Raw genomic sequence first — 26,637 nt, 5'->3', positions numbered from 1 at the left:
TCTTTCCGTGTCTTTATTGAAAAGCATCTATATTGACTATGGTTGATAGTGCAGGCAGTCAGACAACCATTGAGTGATTGTCTTTTGGGGAATGAATAGGACTGTCTGGAATAAGTGCAATGAAATTGCCCTGTCATTTTCACTTTATTCATGTGGCAAAACAAATAGCAATCACTCTTTTGAGACTGCTGAGAGAAGCGGAGCTCGATTTGTGCTAATGTATACAAGAAATCTCTGCTCCTAACTCAAGGGCCGCAAACTTTTTTTATGCATGTAAATAAAATATTTTATGTCGACATCTGTGTTTAAAGAATGTAAGACTGTTGCAGCAAAGAAGTATTTAAATTGGGTTTCTTGATTTTCAGCAATCATCAGGTTCATCACTCCTTTAAAAACTGTACATTAGTAATAGGTGAGAGGTCATTAGCTTGTAAAAATCAGTGGCATTTCCTCTTCTGTATTATAATCAAGTATACTGTATGAGATCAATGACCAAAGGGTTCTCTCAGGATGCTCAGCCAGTGATTGATAAGAGCACAGACTGAAACCAGTAGCCTGTCATAAATTATCATTAGTTTAGTTGCTATTTTTACCCAAAGCAACATATTTGTACTCATTTTTAAGTTCAAAATCCTAACTACTAATCCACAACACAGATTGGAATATAGGCAATATACAATTTAGGAATATGATGTAATTCTCAAAGTAGTAGCACACAACTGGGCCCAGCACATCTAAGCTTCAATGGTCTTAAGCTAGCTGTGTGTCCAACTGCTTGCTGTATGCGCTGTGAACCGAGTGGATTACTACAGTACCAGTAGGTGCCTGTCAACTGGCAAGCCCATCATAAGAACACAAGAATTTCATCCAACAGTTTCTTAAAGAAAACCAAGTTCCTGGCTACAGCCACAAAGTTGTGTAGCTTGTTCCATATTCCTGCAATCCTTTGGGTAGAGAAATCTCCAGTTCTCAGTTTCAGATACAGTTCCTCATAGTTTCCACTTGTGACCTCTGGTCACTGTTTGCTCTGAAGAAAATAACTTTTTTCAGGATTTAGATTTTTGAGGATTGTGAATACTTGTGTCGGGTCCCGCCATAATCTTTTCTCTTCATGACTGAAAAGGTTCAGTTCTTTCAGCCTGTTGGTATAGTTTATTGCCTTAAACTCCAGAAAGTATCTGGTTGCTCTTCTCTGGACATATTCCAGTAATATATTTTGAATGAGGTTACCAAAATTGTGCACAATATTCTAAATAAGGTCTAAAAACTGTGTTTTGCTAAATTATAACATAACATCATTTATATTTGAATTATACTGTACATTTTTGAGTATATAGGCTAACATTATGCTTGTCTTTATTATTTCTTCCCCACATTGTTTAAAAGATGTGAATAGTGTGTCAAAATAAAAACCAAAGTCTTTTTCATAAGTAGTATCTTATAGTTTAGTGTTTCCCATTTTGGATTTATACAGTAGTTTAGTTTACAGTATGTTTTTACTACCTGCGTGCAAAACACTTCAATTAATGTGCATAATCTGCCAGGTGTTTGCCCAGTCTTGAATTGAATTTGATGTTTCCTTTGATTCTTAGTCTTCTCTAGTTTGTTTGGGAACAAGCAGTGTGAAAAATGGCTGAAGTCTCAACATCACATAGTTCAGTGGACATGTACAGTGTCTTCATGTCTCCTGGGTTGGTATAGGGTTAGCAAAGTTCAACAACCATTGGTTATTCAAAAATGGGAAGTTAATAAAAAATAAAATTTTAGGGTTGCAGTGGGATTTAAAGTGATACTGTAGTCTTAATTACAAAACAGAAGGAGAACACAACACGTGTAGTGTAATAGATCATATTTGTATATTCTGAACAATCCACCAACAAACATTTACTGACTTACTGTTAGGTTGCATTTAACATGCTCTAGTGTAAAGGATCTTGAACACATTATTTATTAAAATGTAGACTCAAACCACATAACTGAATTTGGATTTGTGCCACTAGCAATGCAGGGAGTTCAAAAAGAAAAAAATGACTCAACTACAGGAGATAGTACCATTTCCTCTCAAGGAATTAAATTGATCTGCAGACAGCTCAATGCAATTTAAAATGTCTGCATATGAGTATAACGTGCTCTAGCATTACCTTCAATTCTTTGTTCATTTTTAGTTCTATTGATTAAGAAAAACATATGATGACAAACACAAAAAGACCTATGGGAATATCTAGTTTAACCAGTAATACATGTGTCTTGATGTTTACTCCTGCAGCTGTACAAAGTAGAGTGGGTGAAATTAAAATAAGGGAAATCTGTCCATGCTTGTGACAAATGATTGCAAACAATATCAATGTTTTCTGCTCCCAATGTATTAGTACCTGGAAATACATCCTTATCGATCATTCTCACCAATTTTCCATTTACCTCAGGTGATATCAGCTTTTTAAACTTGTATGAAGTGCTCCCAATATTAATGAAAAACCAGCTTGACTGAACTGAAATTGAATGAACCATGGCAAGCTCTCACAGAATTGCAATAATATATTGTCATTGTAAATACTCATAAAACTACCTCATGGACATCTATTTTGAGTCCTTGCTTTGGATGAATGTTCATGGTAAAACCCTTTGTCATGAAACACATGAATATTGAAAATAAAAAACATCTATCACTGTTTCAGACCAATACTATTTGTTTTATGTCAGAAAGCAGGATAATTTATTTCTGTAAAATGAAATGTACATTGCAAGAACAACTTGTTAATTCTGTCTGTATGTGTTTATTTTACTTGCTACTTTTTTGTAAATCTCTGTCACGACTTGTACTTTCTCTAGTAAACGCCCTGGCATTCCCACGTGTACTAGATTCCACAGCCGCTCATCCAGGAACTAATTATCCAAACACGTCTCAATATTTAAACACTCTTCACCAGCTTACCTACGCTAACTATTGAGAAGTCTTCCCCACCTTTTTCTTGTGCGCGCTACTATTCTCGACCTGACTCCTTTCACTACCCGACCTGGTTCTCCTAATTTCGACTTCGCTCTTGCCTTGGATTTCGAATATTGGAATTAGTTTTGCTCATGCTACCTTCCTCACAGCTTCACACAGGGGTCCAACACCTCACCTCTTTCAGAATCCTTGACAATGTCATTCTCGTGGATTTATTTTAATTTTTTTATTCAAATATTCAGGTGTGAAGGCTACAGAGTTTATAACATTCCTTGATGTGTGTTATATGGAATACTTATTCAGCATGAAAATGTTTAATAATGTTGTTGTTCCTTTTAGTTAATGGTTTATAAAACTAGAGCAAGACATAAACTAATCAATTTTTCATAAAATGAAGGTGGGAACCTTCAGTGTAACCTACTACAATACTGTATATAGTCAAGTTAGCTTGGTGTGAGATTAGTATCAAATTCTAAAGTCAGGCCTCGTGTGAGAGGGAAGCAGTTTAGTTTCAAGTCAGTTAGAGGCTTCATTCTCCTTTTTCTATGAGTATAGCTTACATGGTGTGTGTATTCATCACATTAAATCATTCTCTTCCCTCCCCGTGCTCTGTGAATGCTACCCTTCATCACTCATGCTGGGGCATACCTAATTTTAGGTCCTATCTGAAGCTGCAATAATAACTGTACTGATGTATCTAAAGAAGGTGTGATTTTTATCTCAACCTTCAGGGAATCTTTGTGACAACTCGCCTTATTTGTTTTGCTATTCTAGTTGTTGCCACGTTACTGGTATTCCTGATAAGAAGTCTGGTGAAATGTGCAGTCTGGACCGTGGGAAACAGGTTTTCGATGCTAAAAAACTGAAAACTAATACTCTAGTCAGTTGTAGAGACATCAGCTCACAGTAAATGCAAGGTTTGTTGTTGTGGTAGGCTCTGGAATCTATCAAATCTGTCCTGGTGATTTATCAGAATGTGAGGAAATCTTAATTTATAACCAGTGTTATCATCCATGAAAAAAAAAATCCACTTAAAGTTTTAATTTAATTTAAGAGGCTGCAGCTTTTCATGAATTACATGACTGCCAAAATATATACACTACATTATCACTATACTTTATAATCACTAGAATTCATAATTATAAATCATTGTATGATTTGGCCATTTTCTTCCTTTAAGTTAAAATTATACTGAAAATATGAAAAGTGCTCAACATAAAAATGATATGACTGGAATTTGTGATTTTCTAATGAATTGTGATGATGTTAATAATTGAAAAATTAAAGCTAAACTTCTCTCTGTGTAAGTTAATCTTAATGAATTGCTGTAACTTTTTTTGGCCTATATTAAACCTCTGTTGATTTAATTCTTTAATGATCTTTTTTAATATTATTATTATTGAATTAGTGCCGTCTTAATTAAATTTGTCAAGAGTGTGTAATTGCAACAAATTGGTACATGAACTTTAAGCACTCCAAAAATCACTCTTTAATTACACAGCTGGTGATAATGAAAAGATGGAATTAAATGGAGCAAAAGAGGAGACTGGTAGGTTCTGATAGTTGGGAACATCTTAAGGAACTGCCACAGGACTCCTCCCTGAAAAATGGACTCAGACAAGTACAAATCAAGCCTCATTACCTGCTTTTTCTCTGTAAAATGCTGTGATGGTCGTGCCACTGTTTTCACACAAGAAAACCTGGGGTTTTTCCAAAGCATTGTTAAATCATTTAACCATCTAAGAAGTCAAGAGCAGACAGTAGTATCCATTGCTTTCCAGTTCCGTGGTGAAGGTTATTTTTTAAAGCCTAACACATGTTAGAATTACATATAAATGAAGACAAAAACTGTTTAAAATACTTTCTTTACTCAAATTATCTGGTTTAAAATGTATCTTCCTTACTTCTGTAAGTGTCAGAGCATGTGCTTTAGTGTCACTAAAATTTAAAACTGTGGCAAAAGACTCTAGTATTCATAATTAGGTAGAGTGCAGATAATACAGCTGAGGCTAAGGAAAATGATAAGAACAACTGAACAATCATTCTTGGCAAGTTTAATTTTTTAATTTGGACCTGCTCTTCAGTGAACCTATAGACTAATGAGAAAAAAAAATAATATACAGTTCATCTTCGAATATGAATAGTGATTTATGTGGGATAACTGTGATTTACCCAGTGATTTATGTGATACAGTAGCTGTGTACTGTATGTATATAAAATATGACCCACCAGTATATTGTACCATTTTCATAAACATGTCATACACTGCAAATCACTGTACACCTGAACATTACAGAATTCAGTCCCTATCTTTGGTTTATTTGTTTTGAAGTGCAATAACAATTAATTATTTTAATTCAGTTAATTAATTAATTTAATTCAGTCTTAAGACTTGTATCGTTTACCACAAGTGTCAGTTAATTTAGTAAATTTTATATTTCAGTGCAGTGCAATCACAATTTGCCATGTCAAACTTACATTTTCTCTTCCTGTAGTTTCGCCATTATTCCACCACACATTTAATTTGGTGTGCCATGGTTTCCTGCAAACCCATGTATGCTTTATCGTGCTTTGCAGCATTTTTACTGGGCTTCGTTAAGGTTAAGTCTTTTTTATCAAGGTTTCCATTTTATTAGAGAAAGCGTAAGGGGTACTTACACTGTACTTATCACTTACTGTGTTTTAAACTCACTTGGCTTCACCTCATGCTTCATCACCACCCAGTATATGGTAAACAGAACCATGCAATCATATTTTATTCCTTACATATAAAGCTGATCACTCAGAGTGGCTGACACCTCTATGAGATTTTCACAATAGAATGTGTTTGTGGTCTCCATAGTTACTAATACACACGTGTGGTGTTTCTCACAATCAAAATGGAAAATGAGTGATAGTAAAAGCAAAGGCAAAATAAAATTAAATTTGAATAGAATACAAATTGTAAAATGATTGCTTAAATCTTTTGAAAAGCAACAATACACTTCATTCATTTATTAACCTTGGCCCTCTGCTGTTACTGTAGCTGGAGTAATGATTGGTCAACACCTACAGTATCTGTTAATTTACAGTATCTAAGCCATCCCAGTTATCTTACTTAAAGAGGAATATGGAAAACAAGAGTGAAACTTGAGAATGTTCATTTGATTCTCTTTGTTTTTCTCTTCCTTCTGCAGATTGAGGACATTATTTCCCAGATACAGGATGAAAAGGCGGGGGGTGTGCCAATTCGGACAGTGAAGAGTTTTTTGTCCAAGATTCCCAGTGTTGTTACAGGTAGCCACAAGACAAGTGTTTATTCTGCATCCTAGTTTGTGTGTTCTGAAAAGATGCATTTGTGTCTCACATTTTTCAATTGATCTGCAACAAATTACGGTGAGGGGTGTGAAGGTGCTGGTCTAATTCTGCGTGCATCTTATAGTGTTTTTAACAGAAGTTAATGAGGGGGTCAGATTCCTTACCTTGATCTCCTAATCAATATCTTGCCTGCTGCACACCCCCTTTGCACTTTTTCTCACAGTTTGAACTTGCTCTTGACAGAGACCTTTCATTTACCTTTCATTCATTGTCATTTCTGCACATCCCCCATGCTAATCACTTGGGTTCCATCCCGTCTTCTCCTTGTGCTTTCCATCTTCCATTAGGACAAATCTCGGCTGACGGACCACCATGCTCCTCTTCCAGGCAGTGTCAGAAGTCACCCTTTCCACTTCTCTTCAGACAAGTAGCTCTTCACCCTGTACTTCACCAGCCACTCACAGCAACCAGCTCACCATAGCCCCCCTGGTAGCTGCTCTTCTATTCCAGCTCTTTATGATGCTGCCACCCCTCTTTAGGGCTTGGGACCAACCACAGCTGTTTCCTCTCCTCACTCCCATCTTTCCTCCTGTCAAACTTTCTGCATTCCCCACTTGTGTGCTCTCTTCTGTCTTCCCTTTCAGCCCTCTTTCTTCATTGAGTGCCCAGCCCAACATACCGTCAACCCCAGCCTACTGTATCTCTGGTCTTTGTGTCTCACCCTTCCCCAGTCCTGCTTTCCTGCTGTCCCCATAGGATTTTGCTCCAGCCACTGACACTCACTCCACTGCACTGGCAAGAGCATGCAGCACCAATCGTCACTTGATCCAGGTTCCTCGTTCACAGCTGTTGTGCCTTCAGGGGCCATGAGTGGAAGCAGTGGAAGGTGGAAGTAAGGGAGAGTTGGTGGTTGACATCACATCAATAGAACACCCACAGGAGCAACAGGGCAAAACTAAACTTTTTACAATTACTAGCAGTAATTCTGCATCAGGCTACCAAGCCATCCTTAGCTTTCATACTCCTTCCGGGTCAGCAAAGTATCTTCCACAGACCATTCATGTAATCCCAGTCTCCTCCCAAACAGATGTTCTGGAGGAGGTCAATTTCCTAATTTTGCCTACCTCCACTCTCCTACTCACAGACAGTTAAGCTACTGAGCCCCTTTTTGGAGTTACTTTGTCATAGCTCTCCCTGCACCACATCTTCACCCTTGCAGCAGCCCCATGGTTCAGTCCTCATGAAGAGATGGGGCTACTGTCAGCATCATCCTCATGAACAGGCTGCCATTCCCTCCGCCTGCAAGCTACACCAAATAAACTTTTCTCATGCATCGTTATGTCACATTAATTAGGATTTGACCGAACTACTCAAATTAAATTTGTGGATTGCAGTTCCTTCTGGATGCATTTTATTTATGTACTGAAAAACAGCCTATAAATATTCATCGTCCTGAGACCATCTGAGGAAACATCTGTTTACTATATCATGTAGCAGATGACCAAAGAAACATTTGGTTTTAATGCCATATTAGCTATCTAATTGCTTTTTTTTTGCTTGGACCTTAGCCATTGATGATGTTAAGAAATCTATTTTTCTCCTTCCAAATCCTGGATATAACATGAAAAAGCAAGAGGGATATCAATCTGAACAGTGAAAAGTGTTTTGTCTAAGATTCCCAGAGCTATAATGCATTACATTGCAATGTGTTTTGCAGTAAATTACGCAAATAATTATGCAGATCATAATTTTATAAAGATAATATTTTTAGAAAGACAATATTTTGTGCAGACTGTAAGAAATGTTAAATATGCAATTGATATGTCTCTATACAAAATGAAGCTTGAGTAATTTATAAAGCAATAGATTCTGTATGTCGACCTCCTTTACCTTCATATTGAGAATCAATCTACTTTTTGAAGCCATATTGCCCTGGCATTAAAATGTGTTTATTTTTTGCAGTTTCCGTAGTAGCTAGGTTCTTCTACATAACCACTCAGCACAAGGCTTATCCTGTAAATCAATAATTAATCCTTACATAGTGAAAGGAATTAGAAGATCGTAGACATGTGTGTGTTTGTGTGTTTGTGATGCAGTATGTCACTAATTCTAGTGCATATTTAATTCTTGTTTGCTCTCTAGGAGAGGTGTTTGTGAAATAATCATATTTCTGATAAATATTGTTATGGCCAGGCTGGGTACCAAAGTTATGTTACTTTTCATATCTTGCACGACTCAAGGTCTTTTTCAGAAAGCTTTAAATATTGTGTATCGTTTCAGCTGTTTGCCAGTAGTAGGTACTGTAAGCTAAGAGACAGGTAATCACAGATCATCAAGGCGTGTTTCTGATGATTTAGTATACAGTAATTAATTAAATTAAAAACATTCTCTGCTAGATTGGTAAAGAATTTTTAGAATAGCAATATTGATTTCCATTTATTTTTGGGCATCCATGGAGTAGGAAGGGAGATTTAATTCTGTTTAGGTTCTCTGGATGCAAGATATTTTTCTTTTTCAACCTGTTTAGGTTTTGCATACTGATTTTAGATTACAGTGATAGAATTATGGGTTTCTACATTAGGTCTGTATGACATATTCCCTTGGAAAACATAGACATGTACATATTGTGTAACATTGTGTCTTGTGTAGTTCTGCTATTTTATTGTTAGTAAATATTTAAGCCTGATTTATTAATCTATAAATAGAACTGTGCTGGAAAATATTAAAAAACCACATGCCTCTCATTTTGCCTAGCACTCAGGTCATTTTCAGACTGCTATTTTGAAATATAAATATTTAATTGGCAAACTTTAATAGTTTTCAAATTACGAAGAACTCTCACATTTCAGAAACTTAAACAGGTTGAAATTAGCAAATTAGTATAGCCTCTTTGTATTAAAGATTGGTTCTAGTTTGTAATATCTGTGTGCCTAGTTCCAGATAAAAACTGTCGAGGTGTCCTACTGTATGCGAACACTAATCTTTTCTTCTTTCTGAGTGATGTTTGTGAACTTTCCAAGTAAAACCCAACATTTTAGACTTTGGTCTTAAACATTAATCAGGACATGGGACTGTCCTGATCCCATATTATTGGGATGTCTACTCACCCCAAAAAAGGAAAAAACTACCATTGTGAAAACAAGCACATTTTTCTTCAAGTGGAATTGGCAAAAAATGGATATTCACATTTCGCATCCTCCATTGCATCCTATATTACAGACAGCAATGAAACAAAAAAAATAATGAAATAAAACTAATGTTTCCCCAGTTTTATTACGATTAGATAGTTTGATATACTCGTTTCTTACATTGTCAGATATGGAAAACAGCAAGTCTATCTTTGAGAACCTTTACAGAAGACAGTGGAATAGTAAGAAGACAGGAACTGAATGCATCCCTACCCTGTAAAGTGGCCTTTTAAACCATGATAACTTCCCAGAGTCCATTTAACAGTGCATCATTCCTAAACCAGAGAACACACATTTAACTAAATTAGTATAATGTATTTGCCCAATACAAATGATTCACCACACAATATCCCAATGGATATAATAATAAAAGCAATTACTACACGAAAATACACATAATAGCATTTCGATGCTTGAGGCGGAAACAAATGCACCTGCTTTAAGCTCAGCTCTATAGACATTATGCCAAACAGTGAGACTAAAACACCAAAGCTTTGATCAGCACACTCAAGACGCTGGTGTATTTGGAATTAACTAAAATTCCAATAATCAAAATTGGATTAAAAGATGTTGGATTTGCCATAACAAAAACTCCTAAGCAGACACCAGACTCTAAAGGTAATGTACTATGAGCTCAATAAACTCTTCCCTCTGGACTTCTGCAACTACAATTACCTTCAAAGTGTAAGAGCTGTGTCTCCCTTAAGTTCTCTGTAATGTTTCCAATCCATTTCTGAACCACTTTAATTACTGCCACTTTTAGATGCAAGTTCAGAATAATGACGTATAGATGCTTGGTCAGCCAAAGGCCTAATATAATGTTATTGCTCTTACTGTGAAGCAAAGATAATTATACTGTATATCTGGTGTCATGGTTAAAAGGTAACTGCATGACTAAGACTTTTTATGAAAAATGAATGACCTGACTGAGTCAACAGGAACACCAGGGGATCTATTTTCCGATGTTCTCACCTCTCTTTCTGTGTGGTTGATCTACTGCTCTCTTCATTTCATACTGGCTCAGTTTCTTATGCTGCCCAGATATGATAACAGAGGCTATCCATGAGCAATACACATTATTGTTTTGTCTGAAAATTGTTTTGCTTTGTCAATCACAATCCTTTCTTTTGCATGCCGTACCAGCTAAGCCACATTACATTTTTTCCGGTTGTTCTCCTAATGTCAAAGCTTTTTAGAGCACTTCACAGATATAATAACGTATCCTTGATAATTGGAAAGCCATTCTAGGCATTTTAATGCACCCTGAAAACTGACAGGGTTTTTCAGTTGAAGTGCTTCATAAACAGCATTCACTCAAGTGTTTTACCATGGTGTAAGGCTAAATATTTTTCAGTACATTTATTATATCATGATGAAGAGACTAATTGTATAATAATCAAAAGATAAACTGGTATTAATATCCTTTAGATATTATTTTTTTGTGGCCCCAAAATGGCCAATTTCGCTCTAATATGTGTTTAGTTATTAAGAGATGTCACCTAAGACACAGATTTTTATTTTTCTTAACTCTTGTCAGGAAATGTCTGTCATTGAAGGTCTAATTCCTTAATTTTCCTCTCACAGTAAATTAAATTTAAGGTCTAGAAACTCCAAGCACTCCAATCAATAGCTTCAGTATTGAAATGGAATGAATGTTTTAATTTTAAGTAGAGATTACATCATTTCTAATGTCCCTTGATCAAATGTGGAAAACCATGTTTGCTCCGTTCAGCATGGGAGAAAACCAGAACTTTAAATATAATAATACTGAATCCAGGTTCAGAACTGGTACCCAACAGACACAGATTTACCCCTTATGAAAATAACCTATAGATGACCATTATGTTTCACAGAAATGTCCTGAATAATGAGGGCACTTTTCTAGAAACCTTGAGCTTGTTTTTGAAAGGCAAGTTCTACAGTACCTTTCTTGCAAAGTATTCATGCATCACTCTTTGTGTTGTCATTTCTGTATATAGTAACAATATTGATCTTTAAAAGGTGTATATAGGTATATAAGGTATATAAGTAATAGGTATAAAAGTAATTTAATTGAATAGGTATAAGTAGAATAACAGTATCTATATAATATCTATACATATTATATAGATATTATAGACATATATATATAGACATATACAGTCTATATAACATTATACAGTATCTATATCATAGTATAAAAGTATATCGAATAGTAGTAACTGATATAATGGAGCATAATTAATCTGTTTTTTTTAATCAGGATGGTTGTTGACATAATTTCTCATTCTTGTCATTATTAGGTGCAGACATTGTCCAGTGGCTCATGAAAAATTTAAATATTGAAGATCCAGGTAAGAGTATTGTCCAACAATTACTGGCAATAACAATTATTAAAAGAGATCTGTTTCCTTTCAAAATCTGACATAACGCTTTATCTCTTTGCATTTGGCAAAGCACATTGACTCTGTTTTCCACATAAGTGAGAAGTAAATGTTCTGTCTTACATTATGAGGGATGCTGAAACAGACCAACCAAGCTCACTGATTTAACCAAAGTTTTATTTTCATTTTTACATAGAGTTTTAGTATTTTTTTATTTGTAGCTGCTAAATGTAAGCCAAACATTTCGTGCTCGTTTATAGAAATTAACTTGTAGATTCATTTTACAATCCCCTTGACAATAAGCCCTCATTTGTTTCTGTATCAGATTTCTCCTCTGCATTCAACTGATTTAAGAACTGAAGTACTGGCACCTGTTCGTTCTGAGATTATAAATGCAAATCTGAACTTGTTTTGCAGTGGAAGCCATTCACTTAGGAAGCCTCATTGCGGCTCAGGGTTACTTCTTTCCCATTTCGGACCATGTCCTCACACTAAAGGATGATGGGACATTTTATCGCTTTCAGGTGAGCCTTGCAATCAGTAGCTATACGTTCAGTCCTTGTGAAGAGAGTTCAGAGGGAAACGTTTATCATTTCACTTCCAGTTAAACATTCCTCTCACAGCAATACAACCGAAGTCTCGCCCAGGTGGAACAGAAGATGGTAGGATGTATTAGTTTTACTTCTTGATGACTTTCTTAATCATGTTTTGTCACTTTTGCTGGTATGTTGGTTAATACTCAGGTAAATGTGGGGATGTAGATAAAGGTACCAGAGGTAATAGTGGTAATACTTTTTAAAAGTCCTTCAAAAGTCCTTGGTTGAGATATTAAATTGGTACTGAATCCAGTATAAATGAAAACTAAGTCTATGGTTTAGCATAGTGGATTGTTACAGTTACTGTAGGTTTAGAAATACCATACAGCTATGACTGTTGCATTTTAGGTAACTTAATAAAGATTAAGACGGCAAACTTAATAAAAATAAAGACAAGTCCAAAACACCCTTCATATTATATTTTAACTGCATCTAAAGCATAGATGTAACATTTATTAAAGTTTAAAGGGAAATCTAACCTTAAACATTGCTCCACTTCAAAACTAGAAATATGCTGCTGTTAATATAATTTATAAATACTGTACATTACCATTGTATTTTGACCATTTTTTTTAGGTTTGTGTTCACTTTGTCATATACAGTATATTGATATTTCATTCAGGGTTACTTTTGAATTTCACATTACTTCATTAGGATGGTGTGAGTTGAGATTGAAGCTTACTGTATCTTTAAAGTTTTTCACGAGCTGGATGTTGGCTTCTGTCTGTGTTTAATCCTAACACAAACTCTATCCTCAACTCCAGCCTGCAACAATATTTGAAGGTAAGAACAAAATATCGCTCATATTTTTGATCCCAATAAAAACATCGCTGTTACATTAATTGTGGCCTACGTTTAAGGGAAAGTCTAACCCTTAACTTACAAATACATGGTGGTAAGTATGATTGTACTGTAAATGCACCTGAAGCAAGGATTTGTGTGTACTCAGGTGGAACTACAGATGTACAGTAAGTAAGGGCATTTAAGGCTCTGGAACTGCATTTAAAACCAAAAACAGGAGGACATTCTTTACCCAAAGTGTTGTGTGAGTATGGCCCAAGCTACCCAACTATGTTGTTGTTTCAAGAAACAGCTGGATGAGATCTTTGGATCAAGTAACCAACTACCATATAATCTAGGTTTTCTAAATGGTCCCGTCTCATTCGTAATCATTCCTATGTTCTTATAAACCTAGGCAGCATATTAGAGTTCTATTTTGAAGACTTTTGTGAGGGATTTTTGGTCACTTATGCTTATATCTTGGATTAATACTAAAACTAAAGTAAAATGAATAATAAGCAAATAATATGGAATACTGATAAAGCATGGTTTATGATTTTACTTTTTACTGGGATTACAATAACCAAAAAGTCTTCACAACCCATCAACAGTATTACCTCTACTACCTTTATCCATGTCCTCTGTTCCACCTGAGTATAAATGAGTATTTAAAAATGACTCAAACAGTTATACAGTACAGGTGTTCCTCAGTTTACAGTACGTCATTGAGCAGCCATATGCCTCCATTGCTATTAATTAAGCTGCATTCAAGCAAACATATTGTTATAACAGAGTCCACTGAGTTTGTAGGAAAAATAGCATAACCTCAGTCTCCTAGGCTGTGGTGGCTGTGCTAGTTCAAGTGCAATTCTGTAACCTCTGAACAGAGGTTTTACCAGTCTGACTTGCAAATTCACAGCTTAAAACCCACAGCCTGCATCCAGTTTCAAATATTACCAGATTTATTCATAGCTTTTTAATATCTAATACTTTAACTAAAACCCACATTTCTTCTCTTTAAGGTGCATCATCCCACAAAAGATTAAAAAAAACAGAACAGTCCTGAAATACTTTTAATTGACTGTTCATTTATCACTATCAGATTTTAATTCTACTTTTCTTTTTCTCTTTACAGTAAACCCTCAGTTTAACAGACTTTGTTTTCACTGACATAATATACTAAATGGGAATTTTGTCTTTAAAATCAGTAATACCTGACTTTGCACGAATAAAAAAAAGGTCAAAATAAATGTTGCATAGGTTTAAAATACAGGAATATTAGTGGTGCCCTTAAGGGTAAGGTCAGTCGCTTATGATGGCTGTTGACTGTGTTTCAAGAATGCACTTTAGATAATTTTATACAATGTACAGTATTAACAACACATGCAAAAAGAGCTTATATATTTATCATACAAAAACCACAGGAACTATTTTCATTGACTGTGTCAATTGCAATCCTTATAAAAATAAGTAAAAAAAGCCAAAAGACTATCTACAATATTTTTCTCATACAGTATAATACCGTGTTTTGGGGGTGGAAAAAATGTCTTTTGTGATTTAATGGAAAGTTGTCAATAATAGACACCCCTCCCCCCATTAGTTCATTATAATGAGGGTTTCCTGTATCTTATGTTTCTAATTGGCTTTAGAATATAGAATCAATTTTTTGTCAACACACCATGTGTCACTTTTATTATAGACAGGGGAGGCAGCATGTACGTCACTCATGATTTAAATGGGCCAGAAATAGACATGTTATTTCAAGATAGAAGAGGCAACAGTCAACAGTTCGCATAAAAAGAAGATCCATCAATGTACTTGACCCTGCATGAGAAAATGCCACAATAAGACTGTCCTCTCAATGTGCTAAGAATAGCAGCAGTATCTTTGTGTGATGATGACTTAACCACCCCCTCCATAGCTCTGTGAATGGAAAAAAATGGGCTGCACAAACTCTGCTGGAATCTAAATTTCTAAAATTACTCATAGAATATCACACTAATGTTAGTTAACTTTACTATGGAAAAGTAAACGTGAGGAGAAACATCACTGGCTTGAGCAGATTCTGCACTTGCTCTTCATATCCATGATAGTGCTTTTCTTTTTCTGAAAGATAAAAGCTGAAAAAAGTACAAGAAAATTAATATTCATATATTTTAAGCACAGTTCTTGAAAATACAGTATATCTATCTAAACCTCAATTGTCTGTAAATAACAAATCATAGCGCGTTCATTGAATTATAAATAAGCCTAATAGCTCAAAAATGCTATACAACATTGAGAAACTTAATAAAAACTTCAAATTAAATTTTAAAATATTGAGCCAAAACATTATTTTATTTCTAGTAAAAACAGATACATGTATATATGCACAAGAATAAGAATTGGTTAACAAAAACAGCTAAGTTTTCGTGTTGTTATTTCTGAAGTGTTCCTGAGTGTGTTAAAGCTATGAATCATGTACTGTACAACAAATAAATAACGGTTGCATGAAAAGTTTAATTAAAAGACCCAACTACTCCCTCTCATCCCCTATGGGATGGAATACAGCTGTAAACAAAAATTTAATCTGTCTGAGAAGATCCTTTTCTCAATGTATTTGAATGTGAAAAATGGTTAGAGTAAAGGATAATGACTCCTTTGAGTATTGCATATTAGAATTGTTATTTATTCACATTTTTCCTGGACACTTCAATGTAAAATTCTGTTTTTGACCTTGTTACCTAATCATACATGCCTTGAAATTGTTGAAAAATCTGCAACGCTTCTCAGGAGAGTAAGGAGATTTTGTCCAAAATGACAGTTCTGAAATGAACGGTATGATAAACAGCATATCATAGTCGGAGCCTGAAATAAAAGAATGTCTTCCTCAAGTAAGGGCTATTGTCTGTGTTGCCATCTCTGGATTTGAAAGAACATTTGCTTAACATTGTCTTGCTTAATTAATGGCTTTGATTTACTTATCACATTTTGTTCTGGGTAATTAGGTGGTAAGATAGAGAAACGAGCGTATTTGTTCACAGTATCCTGTACCATTGACATCAATGTTTTAAATGCTGTTTGTGTTTACATTTTTCCCCTGGCAGGCTCCCTATTTTTGGCCTTCACACTGCTGGGAGCCAGAGAACACTGATTACGGTAAAAATCCCCATCTAGCCTCGTCTTATACTATAGGCCAGGGGCAGAGCATAAACCCACTTACCGGGACTGTTTTTAGCAGATCAGATTGCTTTCACAGGCTGAGTTACTGAGCTCAAACTGACATCAGCCTCCCATTGCACACTTGAAATCACTAAACCAGATCTTTTTTTTTTCCTAGCGGTGTGGATTTCTCCTTCCTTCAAAAACATATAATTCCTAATTGCCTCCTACTGAAATGACTGCTTGGTTTATTCAAAGTGTATACACTTGCACTGCCATTCAGACAAAAGTGTGTGACATTAAAAAAACGACTGTGTTATAACATGAAATAAAAGAAACTGTCTCTCCTGAACACAGTCGAGTATGAAAGCTATGTAAGCTTTGACCTATGGTAGGCAGCTGCAGTAATCCGAAAAAGATAGATGTTTCTTACTAGACTTTAGGTGACATGTTTGACAGAGTGCTGCTTACAATTAATTCATCGATAAAGGACAACCATTAAATAAGTGTCAAATGCACTTTTAATAACATTTGTCACATTCAGAATGGGATCAGGTGCAATCTTATGTACAACGACACTTGTTATAAAAGATGTAATTAAAATGAAGCATCTAGACACATAGCTAGAGGAGAATCCTACTTCATATTCGTTATCAACCTGTGAAAAATGGTCTGAACAGGTTTTATTTTTTGTCAGTACATGTTGGTAGCGCTATAATGGTTCTATATGGACAAGAATAGGCTGTCACAAATACAAGCCTATTGTAGCATTATTACTTTTCTAGTTTTTGTAGTCTATTGTGTTGACACCTCACAAAAAGTGTTCTTCCCACAGAATGTTGTTATTGCTACATTATAGATATCAGAGTTTAAGCATTGTTTTCTATATTTCCTTTTTCAGCCATTTACCTTTGTAAGCGGACAATGCAAAACAAAGCCCGTTTGGAGCTAGCAGACTATGAGGCTGTGAGTTTCTTTAATTTAAAAATGTAACAAGGAAACTAGGAGCATATGGCACCAATCGCTAGTGGGGACAGTTGGTCATGGATGCTTGCTTTGTTAAACTTTCCCTGCAAATTAAGGTGACATAAAATATCGCCTTACTGGAAAAACTGGTGTGTGCAGTGGAGTGAATGTCAGATGAATAATACATTTTGAAAAGGGTTTGCGTTTATTTTTTATATTGTTACTTTGGAACTGACCAAATAAAGACATGAGTGTGTATAGATAAGAATTAACCCAGGTCTTTAAATGTTCAGTGATTTCTTTCACTTTATAGACCTGCAATACAGCTTTACAAATTCAAATTATGAAAGTGTTTTCAAAATTAAATAGCTTATATACACACACTATTACTAATGCCTTCTCAGGAAATAATGGCAGGTATAGAAAACGTATCTGACATTATTATATCTCACCATATTAAGCCCTTTCCTCCAATTCATTCAAATTTCATGTAGAAACAAAAAGCATTTGAATTGAATTGTCACAAATCTGCATTTTAGAAGGAAACCAATACTATTTTTCAGTTCTGCATGTGGGATCTAGTCAGAGTGCTTTTCTTCAAATGCCAAACTGTTCTGATGATCAAGGTGCTGAAGCCCTCAAATACTACACTATATTATATTGAATAAATTGTACCCACACAGCTAATAAGTCCTGATTCACGAGGAATTAGAGAAATTAGAATCATTTATTGCGATGTGGAGATTTGGCGTAACCCGCTTGGCTGAGGGCCAACCTCCCGGCCGTTGGTCGGGGAGGATAGGACCTCCATGTGACCAATTGGGTAGCTGCAAAGGTGGAGAGGGGGTGGAGGAGGGATGCAGAAAACGAACGAGGAAGAGGAGAGGGTGACATTTGATATTTATGGAGACCGGTTGCTTACGTCGGGATTAGTGTGAATTGCAGTAGCTGTGTCGAATGAGCGCGGCTGCCTTCATTCCTCCCGAACTTTCATTTAAAAACTCCATTAATCAGAAGATGTGGGAATTTCCCCACAGCATAAATTACATTTTTTTCTTAACCAGTGCTATTTTTGTCTTTTAAATGTAAGGGAGCTGAAACTGTTTGTTTCAGGTCTATCTTTATTTAGGACTTTTAAACCTACAATGAGTCAATGAAGTTCCCATAATGATAAAAACAAAAACAATGTGTGTGTACTGTATGTGTACATTCATAGGAATATAGTTTTTTAAGTTTTTAGATACACCCTTCTGTCTATGGTGCCAGTAAGGATATCACCATCTCTTCAGAGCAATAGATAGATAGATACTTTATTGATCCCCTGCAATTTCCCTCACGGGATCAATGAAGTATCTATCTATCTAATGTTAAAATGAAGTTGCACTTTGAATGAAAGCCTTTCTCCTCTTCACTTATAATCATACTGTACTGTATGTAAACACACCTGAAGGCAGAGTTTTAGACTAATTCTTTTGTTCCAATTTGACAGGAGAACTTGGCCAGGCTACAGAGAGCATTTGCCAGAAAATGGGAGTTTATCTTCATGCAAGCAGAGGCACAGGTTAAGTAAGTAAATTGGCTAGGGCAATATTTGAACATAAAATGATAAATAAAATTAATAAGAAAAAGAAAAATAATTTGTTAGACCACCTTTCTTCTATTTTTGAGCAGGAGCACCATCTCTTAGTCTTCAATCTACAATTCAGTTTTATGTAATTTTACATTTTCCGTTCTCTGGTCAAGGTCTGATTTTAGGTAAAGTAATACAGAGAGACTTTAAAAGTGAAATGTCATAAAAGTCTTCTTTTATTTTATTTTAACCTCCCTGCATCTTATGTTTGAGTCCTAATACATTGTAGATCATACTTCTTGATATCCTTTCTGAAGTGGCAATATTGCTTGTTTTTTTTGAAGTATTGTGGCCAAAGAATTTTTGGTAATCTGTAAAGTAATTGTATTATGTTTATGTGCTTCATTAAGGTTTACCTTAAAGCCTAAGTCTTGAACTCCTATTACAAATCATAGTAGTGGAAGTATACTGGTAGAAACATTGACAATACTGTACTAAAAACAGATCTTGTTAAACATTTGTCTAAATTCTATGGTGCTTTTTCTCTGCCAAACCTGGCCAGAGTTTGGTATCAAATTCTATTTCATTCTCTTTACAATTCAATTACTACCTTCCTGCGGGAAGGAGCTATACTCACTGGTTCAACACCACCACCTGCTGACAGATAGATGCTTGCACAGAGCATTCACCACTGCTCATTTCCTGCCACTTTTTTCTGAGTAAGAACATGTGGGTTTAATCTCATAGTACTGTATATTGTGATATTATATAAAGAGCTCTAGTATTTGTACAAGATGTCCTGTCGTTAAGACAATTTGTGGTTCTGTGTTCATTTGTTTTACTTTTCCTTTAACTATAAATAATTAAATTTAAATAATAAACTAGATTATTTTATGTATTTTATATAATAAACTGTAAATCCTTTGTACTTTTTAATTATTTATGTAGAAGTAGTGAATTTGGATTATAGAATGCAGCACAACAATAATGATAAAAAATAACACAACCAAATTACTTTCATATCGAATATTTTATTCTTTAATTTATAGTTTTTGCCATGTCAAATTTGTCATTAATACTATAATACCCAAAACACAGATGAATATTTCTCATTATTGTGTTTCCAATTAAAATTGAAATGACTGACAATGACACCGCAGGTCATACCTTGAACTGATTGTAATAGCAAGTGGAATGATAGGTGACTAGTGAAGTCATAGTTAGGGCTGTGAACTCTCAGCTGGAGGGTTGTGCTTTAAATCCCAGCTGGCGCACTGCCGTTATACCCTTGAGGACGATGCTTTATTCAGATTGGTCCTCCTGCTGTATAGTGTATGAATGGGCAATCATTATAAATGAGAATGTATTCTCAATTAATCTTTCTGGTTAAATAAAATGTTGAAAAATAAAATTACATGATCCCTATAGAATGCGCATCACAGATTGATCCTTTATCGATTGGGAGTTTTATACAAATTGATGTGCATCATATCCAATTTGATCTTTATACATCCTTAATATAAAATCCACAGATTAAATCTGTTGCTTTATATATAATTTATCTTGAAACTATGGGTTAGAGTGGTGACTCTAGATATATATGATCTTCATTATAGGTTATTGATGTTCCTTATTGAATGCTCTCATTTCACTTTTTTGATTTAGGGTAGACAGGAAAAAAGATAAGACAGAGAGAAAGATTTTGGACAGCCAAGAGCGAGCATTCTGGGACGTTCATAGACCGGTGGTGAGTATCTTGAAGCAGGAGTGCTTCCTATTTAGGAAATCCCAAAGACGAAGAATCTCTGGATGCAGGTTCTTTTTCATTTAAATATTCCATTCAAAGGCCACTGGTTCTTAGCTTGCTTTCTGGAAATTTCCCAGCTCCCCCGCACCGATTTCTCTGTGTTTGATCTTGCACCTCATCTGTTGCAGCCAGGCTGTGTAAACACAACAGAGATGGACATTCGCAAGTGTCGCAGGATGAAAAATCCGCAGAAAGTGAAGAAGGTATGGATGCCGCAAGATGAATGATAAAAGCAATTCTAAAGCATGACAAAGTGACAAAGAAAATCCACGGTCATACAGTTCACTGCAGCCTGTAATGTGGTGATGAATATAAAATGTTTTTTCTTATTTAAAGGGCATTACAGATCATTAAATGTGTTTTTATTTTTCACTGAGAAAATACAGTGATACAATGTTTAGCACTGGTAAAATATTTAATCACATTTGTTAATACCTGATGAAACGAAAAGAAAAAGCATGAGTCTACATATTAAACTAAAAAAACAGTTCAATTCGCTGTAGGTTCCTTCATTTCCTTTCTTTTTAATATACGCACGTTTACTTGCAAGAACATAACAAACAGTTGACAACATATATGTATATATCTCACTGTGCCTGATTTCTCAAGGACCTCACTGAAAGTAAAAACCCAAATCAGAAGAAAGTCAGTCTGCGGGTCCTTCTAAAGTTATAGGTGACAGGTGACAGTTTAAGCGAAATGTTTCCTGTTACTTCCTTTGCCACGTGTTCAGTCAGTATATGGAGTGACAGAAGAGTCGCAGACAAGGAGTCCAGTGCACACACCTGCACAGCCTGTCAGGAAAACCACCAAGGAGGATGTCAGGAAGGAGGTAACCCATTGAGTCATATACAGTACAGTATAACGATATTATTACGCAACGTCTTTTTTAACAGTTAACTTTCAGATGGGGACTCGTGAGAATCAATATCCTCCATACTGTAACTGATCAGAAGAGTTTCAAGGAGTTATAGTTTACTCAGTTCAAAAGTTCAGGAAACTGAACTAATACAGTATGCCAGAAAAGGAAAAATCCCTTGAACTCTTCGTTAGGAGTTTCAACATTTGTCCCTAAAACTTTTTTTAAAATTACAGATTAACTACAGGATTGTAAGTCCTTTGAACTTTTAATGACTTTCTTTAATTGGATTCTAAACACAGTCTTAACTACTTGATGGACACTTTTTATTTCCTATCTTCAAGCTCTAGTGTGCACATTTGCATTTTCAGTTTTAATGGAGGTTGCTGATAATGAAATTGCTATCATTCTAATGTGCATCTGTTGGGGGTGGAGGGGCACAGAAAGGCTTTTCATCTCAATCCCAATGGAAGCAGTAAATACCCTTTTGGATCATCATCAAAAATGTTTAAAACATTTTTAACCTATAATTTATTATATTCATATTAAATTATTATGGCCAATAAAGTTTAAATATTGGCATGTATAGTTTATTGCCTTGTTTTTGTTTCCATTCATCTGTACTGTGGTCCAAAAAAGTATCCATTAAATACCTTAATTTTCTTTTTATCAGATCACATTCCTCAATATGCAACTGGACAGACATTGTATGAAGATGTCCAAAGTTGCTGAAAGGTAAGTGCCTATTCTAAAACATCATCAACCTTGAATCCAAACTTTGCATATTGCTATTATCATCAGTTTCAACCACTGGCACACTAAGAAATAATTTATGAAGAAGCCAATTAACATACATGTGTTTGAACTCTGGGAGGAAATTATTATTATTATTCTAACCTGAAGCTTCCTGTTATGTCTTTTTTGTTAACAACAATATCAATGGAATGACATCTTCAGTCCACAAACACAATTCAGTTGTTGGAAAGCATTGCAACCAATAGTAAACCAATGAATTGTTGCACACTGTGACAATCACTTTCAAATGGACACTTCAAGTTTAAGATATTAACAGGAGGAATTATTTTATTTGAGTTATATTTGGCTCATTTTTGTTAGGCCTTACATCACTGTTTTCCACATTAACTGGGAAACACAGCCAGCTCTGAATGGAATTCATCTCAGGAATAGCATCTCCTTTTGCAGAATATTTTTTTTCTGGATATCTATAGGATATCAATTCTTAAGTATTTTAGTCTGTGAACTTGAATTTGTCCTTGTCCAAAGAAGGTATTTCTGTTTAGTTGGCAAATTCTAAATATCATGTTTAATCCCAAGTCAATTGTCTATTATTGTGAGACACAAAATCCCCAGTAAACTGTGTACCACAATGCTCAAGAGGTGTTTAAGAGTCCAAGATTTCAAATCTTTTGTTTTTTATGTCTGATTAAGTGCAAATAATTGTTTTCCTCTCAAAATGACCCGGTCCACACCAAAGAGCTGATTTTTGCTCGTGTCACTCCTTTCAGAAGAGAAATAATGCTATCCTGATATTTCCAAACATTAAATCAATACTAATTAACATCAAAAGATCTGTCATTTATCTAGAAATAACCGTTTGACAAAAATAACTAAGTCATGTCCAAGAACACTGTTTTGTAAGTATGTGGAAAAATATGAAAAGTTGTGTTTCCTCTTTATCATAAATTATTTCCCCTTTTTATCTCATCATAAAAGCAGGCTGCCATTTATATTTTACATAAAAACTGAAGAAAGTCTGCAAGTGAGTCCATTTTGCCCATCTAATTCTTCTGGTTATTTGTAGTGAATTGATCTTAGGATCACATCTAGTCATTCCTTTAAAAGTGATTTCAGATTGAATTGAAGTGGTCAGTTTCAGAGATTCCTCCTAGAGAAGGTTATGAATGGGAGGATGTTCCTCCCTAATAAGCTGCATTATTGGGCTGTATGCCTTTGGATGTAAACATGGGCCCAGATTAAATCAAATTAAGCACCTGATCCTTGAAGGTGGCGTTTTGTTTCTTGGAGGTTTCTTGCATTTGCCAGAAGGAAACCTCCCATCAAGGTCTGGGTTTGTAATATGCAATTGATGTCTGTGTTAGACGTTTTGGGTTTATCCACACCTTAGCTCAAATTAATTTTAAATAAGAAGATGAAAAGGAGGTCTCAAAATCCAATCCAGACCATGTTCTCTCTTACGTACTTCAAGTAGGTGGCTGCGTCAGCATGCGTAGGCTGCAGAGGAACAAGTAAAGGTTTTTTTCATGCTGAAAAGAGAAGAAAAGAAAAACAATGTTTTCTCTCAACTGTGGACCTAAAGCAGAAGCTTAAGAATTAAATTAACATTGTTTTGCAAAAGGTTATTGAAAGAAAAAAACTCAATTAAGCATTTGTGGGTACAGTCATTTTGATTCAAACTCTTCTGTTTCCCTCAGTCTCATGACATACACAGAGCAGTTCTTGGAATATGACCCTTTTGTGTCAATGCCTGAGCCATCTAATCCCTGGATCAGTGATGACACTACCTTCTGGGATCTGGAAGCCAGGTAACCATCCATGGTGTTTACTGCAAATGCTGTATACTTTACCAAACAATCCCTTTAGAATAAGTATAATACACAGCTCCCTTCTGCCACTTCCTTTGCTGTGCTGGTAGAAATATTTCATTATGCCTACAGTCTCTCTTCTTATTCTGTGAAGCAAGGAACCCAGTCAGCAACGTGTGAAGAGATGGGGATTTTCACTAGATGAGGCTCTGAAGGATCCTGTGGGGCGTGACCTGTTTCTCAAGTTCTTAGAGTCAGAGTTCAGCTCAGAAAATCTCCGGTAAGATCTGGCTTCGTGAATATAGCCTGTTCTTATACTTACACATACCCAGGAATTTAGGAAAGTAGGTAGCTGCATCAGCAGATGTGTAGGCTGCAAAGGAACAAGTAAAGGTTTATTCCTTGCTGAAAAGAGAAGAAAAGAAACACAACATGTGCAGGCTCCACAGCCAAAATGTTGTGTTTCTTTTTGACACCCGAAGAAGGCCCCACAGCCGAAATGTTGTGTTTCTTTTCTTCTCTTTTCAGCATGGAATAAACCTTTACTTTTTTCAAGTAATCTTATATTCCATGTTTGTTCACTGAATGCTCAGGGTTTGGACACACTCTTATATTGGATGAAATTGAATTATCCTTTTATTTGCATATATTTAAATAGATCAAGTAAAAAAGTAACTGATTAATAAATTATTGTGGAAGAGATGATTAGAAACAAGAGTTAAGTTATGAAGGCTTACTGCAGGTCACATTGTGTTATATTCTGTAATTAGAATTGATTCTTACTTTGTTAAATAATGAAATTTCACATTTGATGATCTGGCATTCTCAATTGCTACACTCTTAGTAGCTTTTCAGATTCACTTAGCACAAAGTTATTAGGAATTAGGAGGAAAAACCACATTTGGGACATTAGAGACACAAGGGAACAAACAGATGGCTGAAGAAAAGAGCTTTAGTTTTAAAGAGTCAGCAGGAAGTGAGGGCTGAGTGATACTTTGAAGTGGTAAGCCTAATGAGAAACCATTAGAGGTAAGAAACCAATGTAGCTTCTTGTCTCAATGTCTTTCATGGATTTAAAAAAAATCTCAAGTGACCTTATGCTCACTGTCAAGCAACAAGATGCTCTATTCTTAAGGAGGCCATCATGTGCCATGGAATATATTACAAACCCAGCAGGGAGAGATCACTGAAATGAGTACACAAATTAAGAGGTGGAGTCACCAAATCATTATACTGAAGTTCTGCCTCTCTGTGTCCATGGCAGATTCTGGCTGGCTGTACAGGATCTAAAGCGGCACCCCCTGCAGGACGTCCCAGCTCGGGCTCAGGAAATTTGGCAGGAGTTTCTAGCAGCTGGTGCTCCCAGTGCCATCAACCTGGACTCCCACAGTTACGAGCGTACCAGCCAAAATATCAAAGACCCTGGCAGGTACAGTTTCGAAGACGCACAGGTGAGTCTCTTTCTTTTACTTGATAGGAGGAAATGCTTGTACAATAAACCTGTTGTTCCAGAGCTGTAGACTTTGCTTCGCTGATTCAACATTTTTACATTAGTGTGCAGTGAGCCTCTCGGATTGGTTGACCGTGCATTCACAGTATATGCAACACTGGGTGATTTATTAAAGACGAAAAACAGAGTATACTGTAAATCACCTTTGTGAAAAACGGTTTAATAAATTCAAATGGGCGATGACACTTCACTGTGGGTTTAATGTTTTCACACGTGTAAAGGAGCTACTATATTCCGTCCACATGTTCTACATTATAACTTAGTAATGTTGAATGATGGCAATTAGTGTAATTATTAATATGATTTATTTGAGTTAAAAAGTCTTGCTTGTATATTACAACCATGAAAGATGGTATACAATGTGTGACTTATACTTTCACTTCCTTAAATTTTGTTTGTTTAAAACTTGAAATGGCTTCTGTCTTGCCAAAACGTTTGATTTCCATTTCTTCCTAGTTACAAATTGCTACATTCAGTGTACTCCTTCCTACTTACTCACTCTGAGGACGTTCTTTCAGTGCTCCTGAAAACTTCAGCAACTTATTACATTTTACCTGTATAATAACAGCAAGTCCAAAACTAGTGAACATCATGTGCTAAAGCCAGACCTGTGGAGATCAAAAGAACCTGTGAGTTCAAAACTGATTTAGCTTTACAAAGAAGAAGTGTGGAAGGTCAGGTGTTGTAAAACCCCTTCCCTGTGCTTTAACTTGGACTGTTTCCCCTATGCTTTCTGTATACTGTGCTGCTGCATTAACAGTGAGTAAGGAGTAATTCTGCTGCAGAATCAACTGTCTTACTCTTTTTCAGGAGCACATCTACAAGCTGATGAAAAGTGACAGCTATGCGCGCTTCCTTCGCTCCAACACCTATCAAGATCTCCTTCTGGCAAAAAAGAAGGTGGCACCTTTATATTACCTAAATTTCCTCCACATCCTGTAGCTGTAGAAAAACTTCTGTGGGGAGTAGCAGTTGGTGCAGGCCAGCTGAGTTGCTCTAGATGTTCCAATCCTTCACTGAGGGGGCATTTAAAAATGTGTCTGCAAGAC

The 26,637-nt window shown here is 35.7% G+C and overlaps 1 protein-coding gene across 1 annotated transcript in view; it reads left to right on the top strand.

The window, feature by feature from the left end:
- Positions 1 to 26,637, top strand: part of rgs6 (regulator of G protein signaling 6) — a 130,121-nt gene that overhangs the window by 97,044 nt on the left and 6,440 nt on the right. Inside the window, exons 2-15 of the mRNA XM_088925211.1 lie at positions 6,124 to 6,223; positions 11,715 to 11,765; positions 12,213 to 12,319; positions 16,258 to 16,309; positions 17,214 to 17,278; positions 18,768 to 18,844; positions 20,514 to 20,595; positions 20,784 to 20,858; positions 21,389 to 21,487; positions 22,188 to 22,249; positions 23,968 to 24,078; positions 24,233 to 24,358; positions 25,343 to 25,529; positions 26,399 to 26,488. Of these exons, the coding sequence (XP_088781337.1) occupies positions 6,124 to 6,223; positions 11,715 to 11,765; positions 12,213 to 12,319; positions 16,258 to 16,309; positions 17,214 to 17,278; positions 18,768 to 18,844; positions 20,514 to 20,595; positions 20,784 to 20,858; positions 21,389 to 21,487; positions 22,188 to 22,249; positions 23,968 to 24,078; positions 24,233 to 24,358; positions 25,343 to 25,529; positions 26,399 to 26,488 (1,284 nt within the window). The remainder of the gene's footprint in view (positions 1 to 6,123; positions 6,224 to 11,714; positions 11,766 to 12,212; positions 12,320 to 16,257; positions 16,310 to 17,213; positions 17,279 to 18,767; positions 18,845 to 20,513; positions 20,596 to 20,783; positions 20,859 to 21,388; positions 21,488 to 22,187; positions 22,250 to 23,967; positions 24,079 to 24,232; positions 24,359 to 25,342; positions 25,530 to 26,398; positions 26,489 to 26,637) is intronic.

This window comes from Atractosteus spatula, chromosome 9 (assembly GCF_055471065.1).
Source record: "Atractosteus spatula isolate fAtrSpa1 chromosome 9, fAtrSpa1.hap1, whole genome shotgun sequence".
NCBI lineage: Eukaryota > Metazoa > Chordata > Actinopteri > Semionotiformes > Lepisosteidae > Atractosteus > Atractosteus spatula.
The sequence above is the reverse complement of the archived record's forward strand: the minus strand, read 5'-3'. Positions and strand labels throughout refer to the sequence as shown.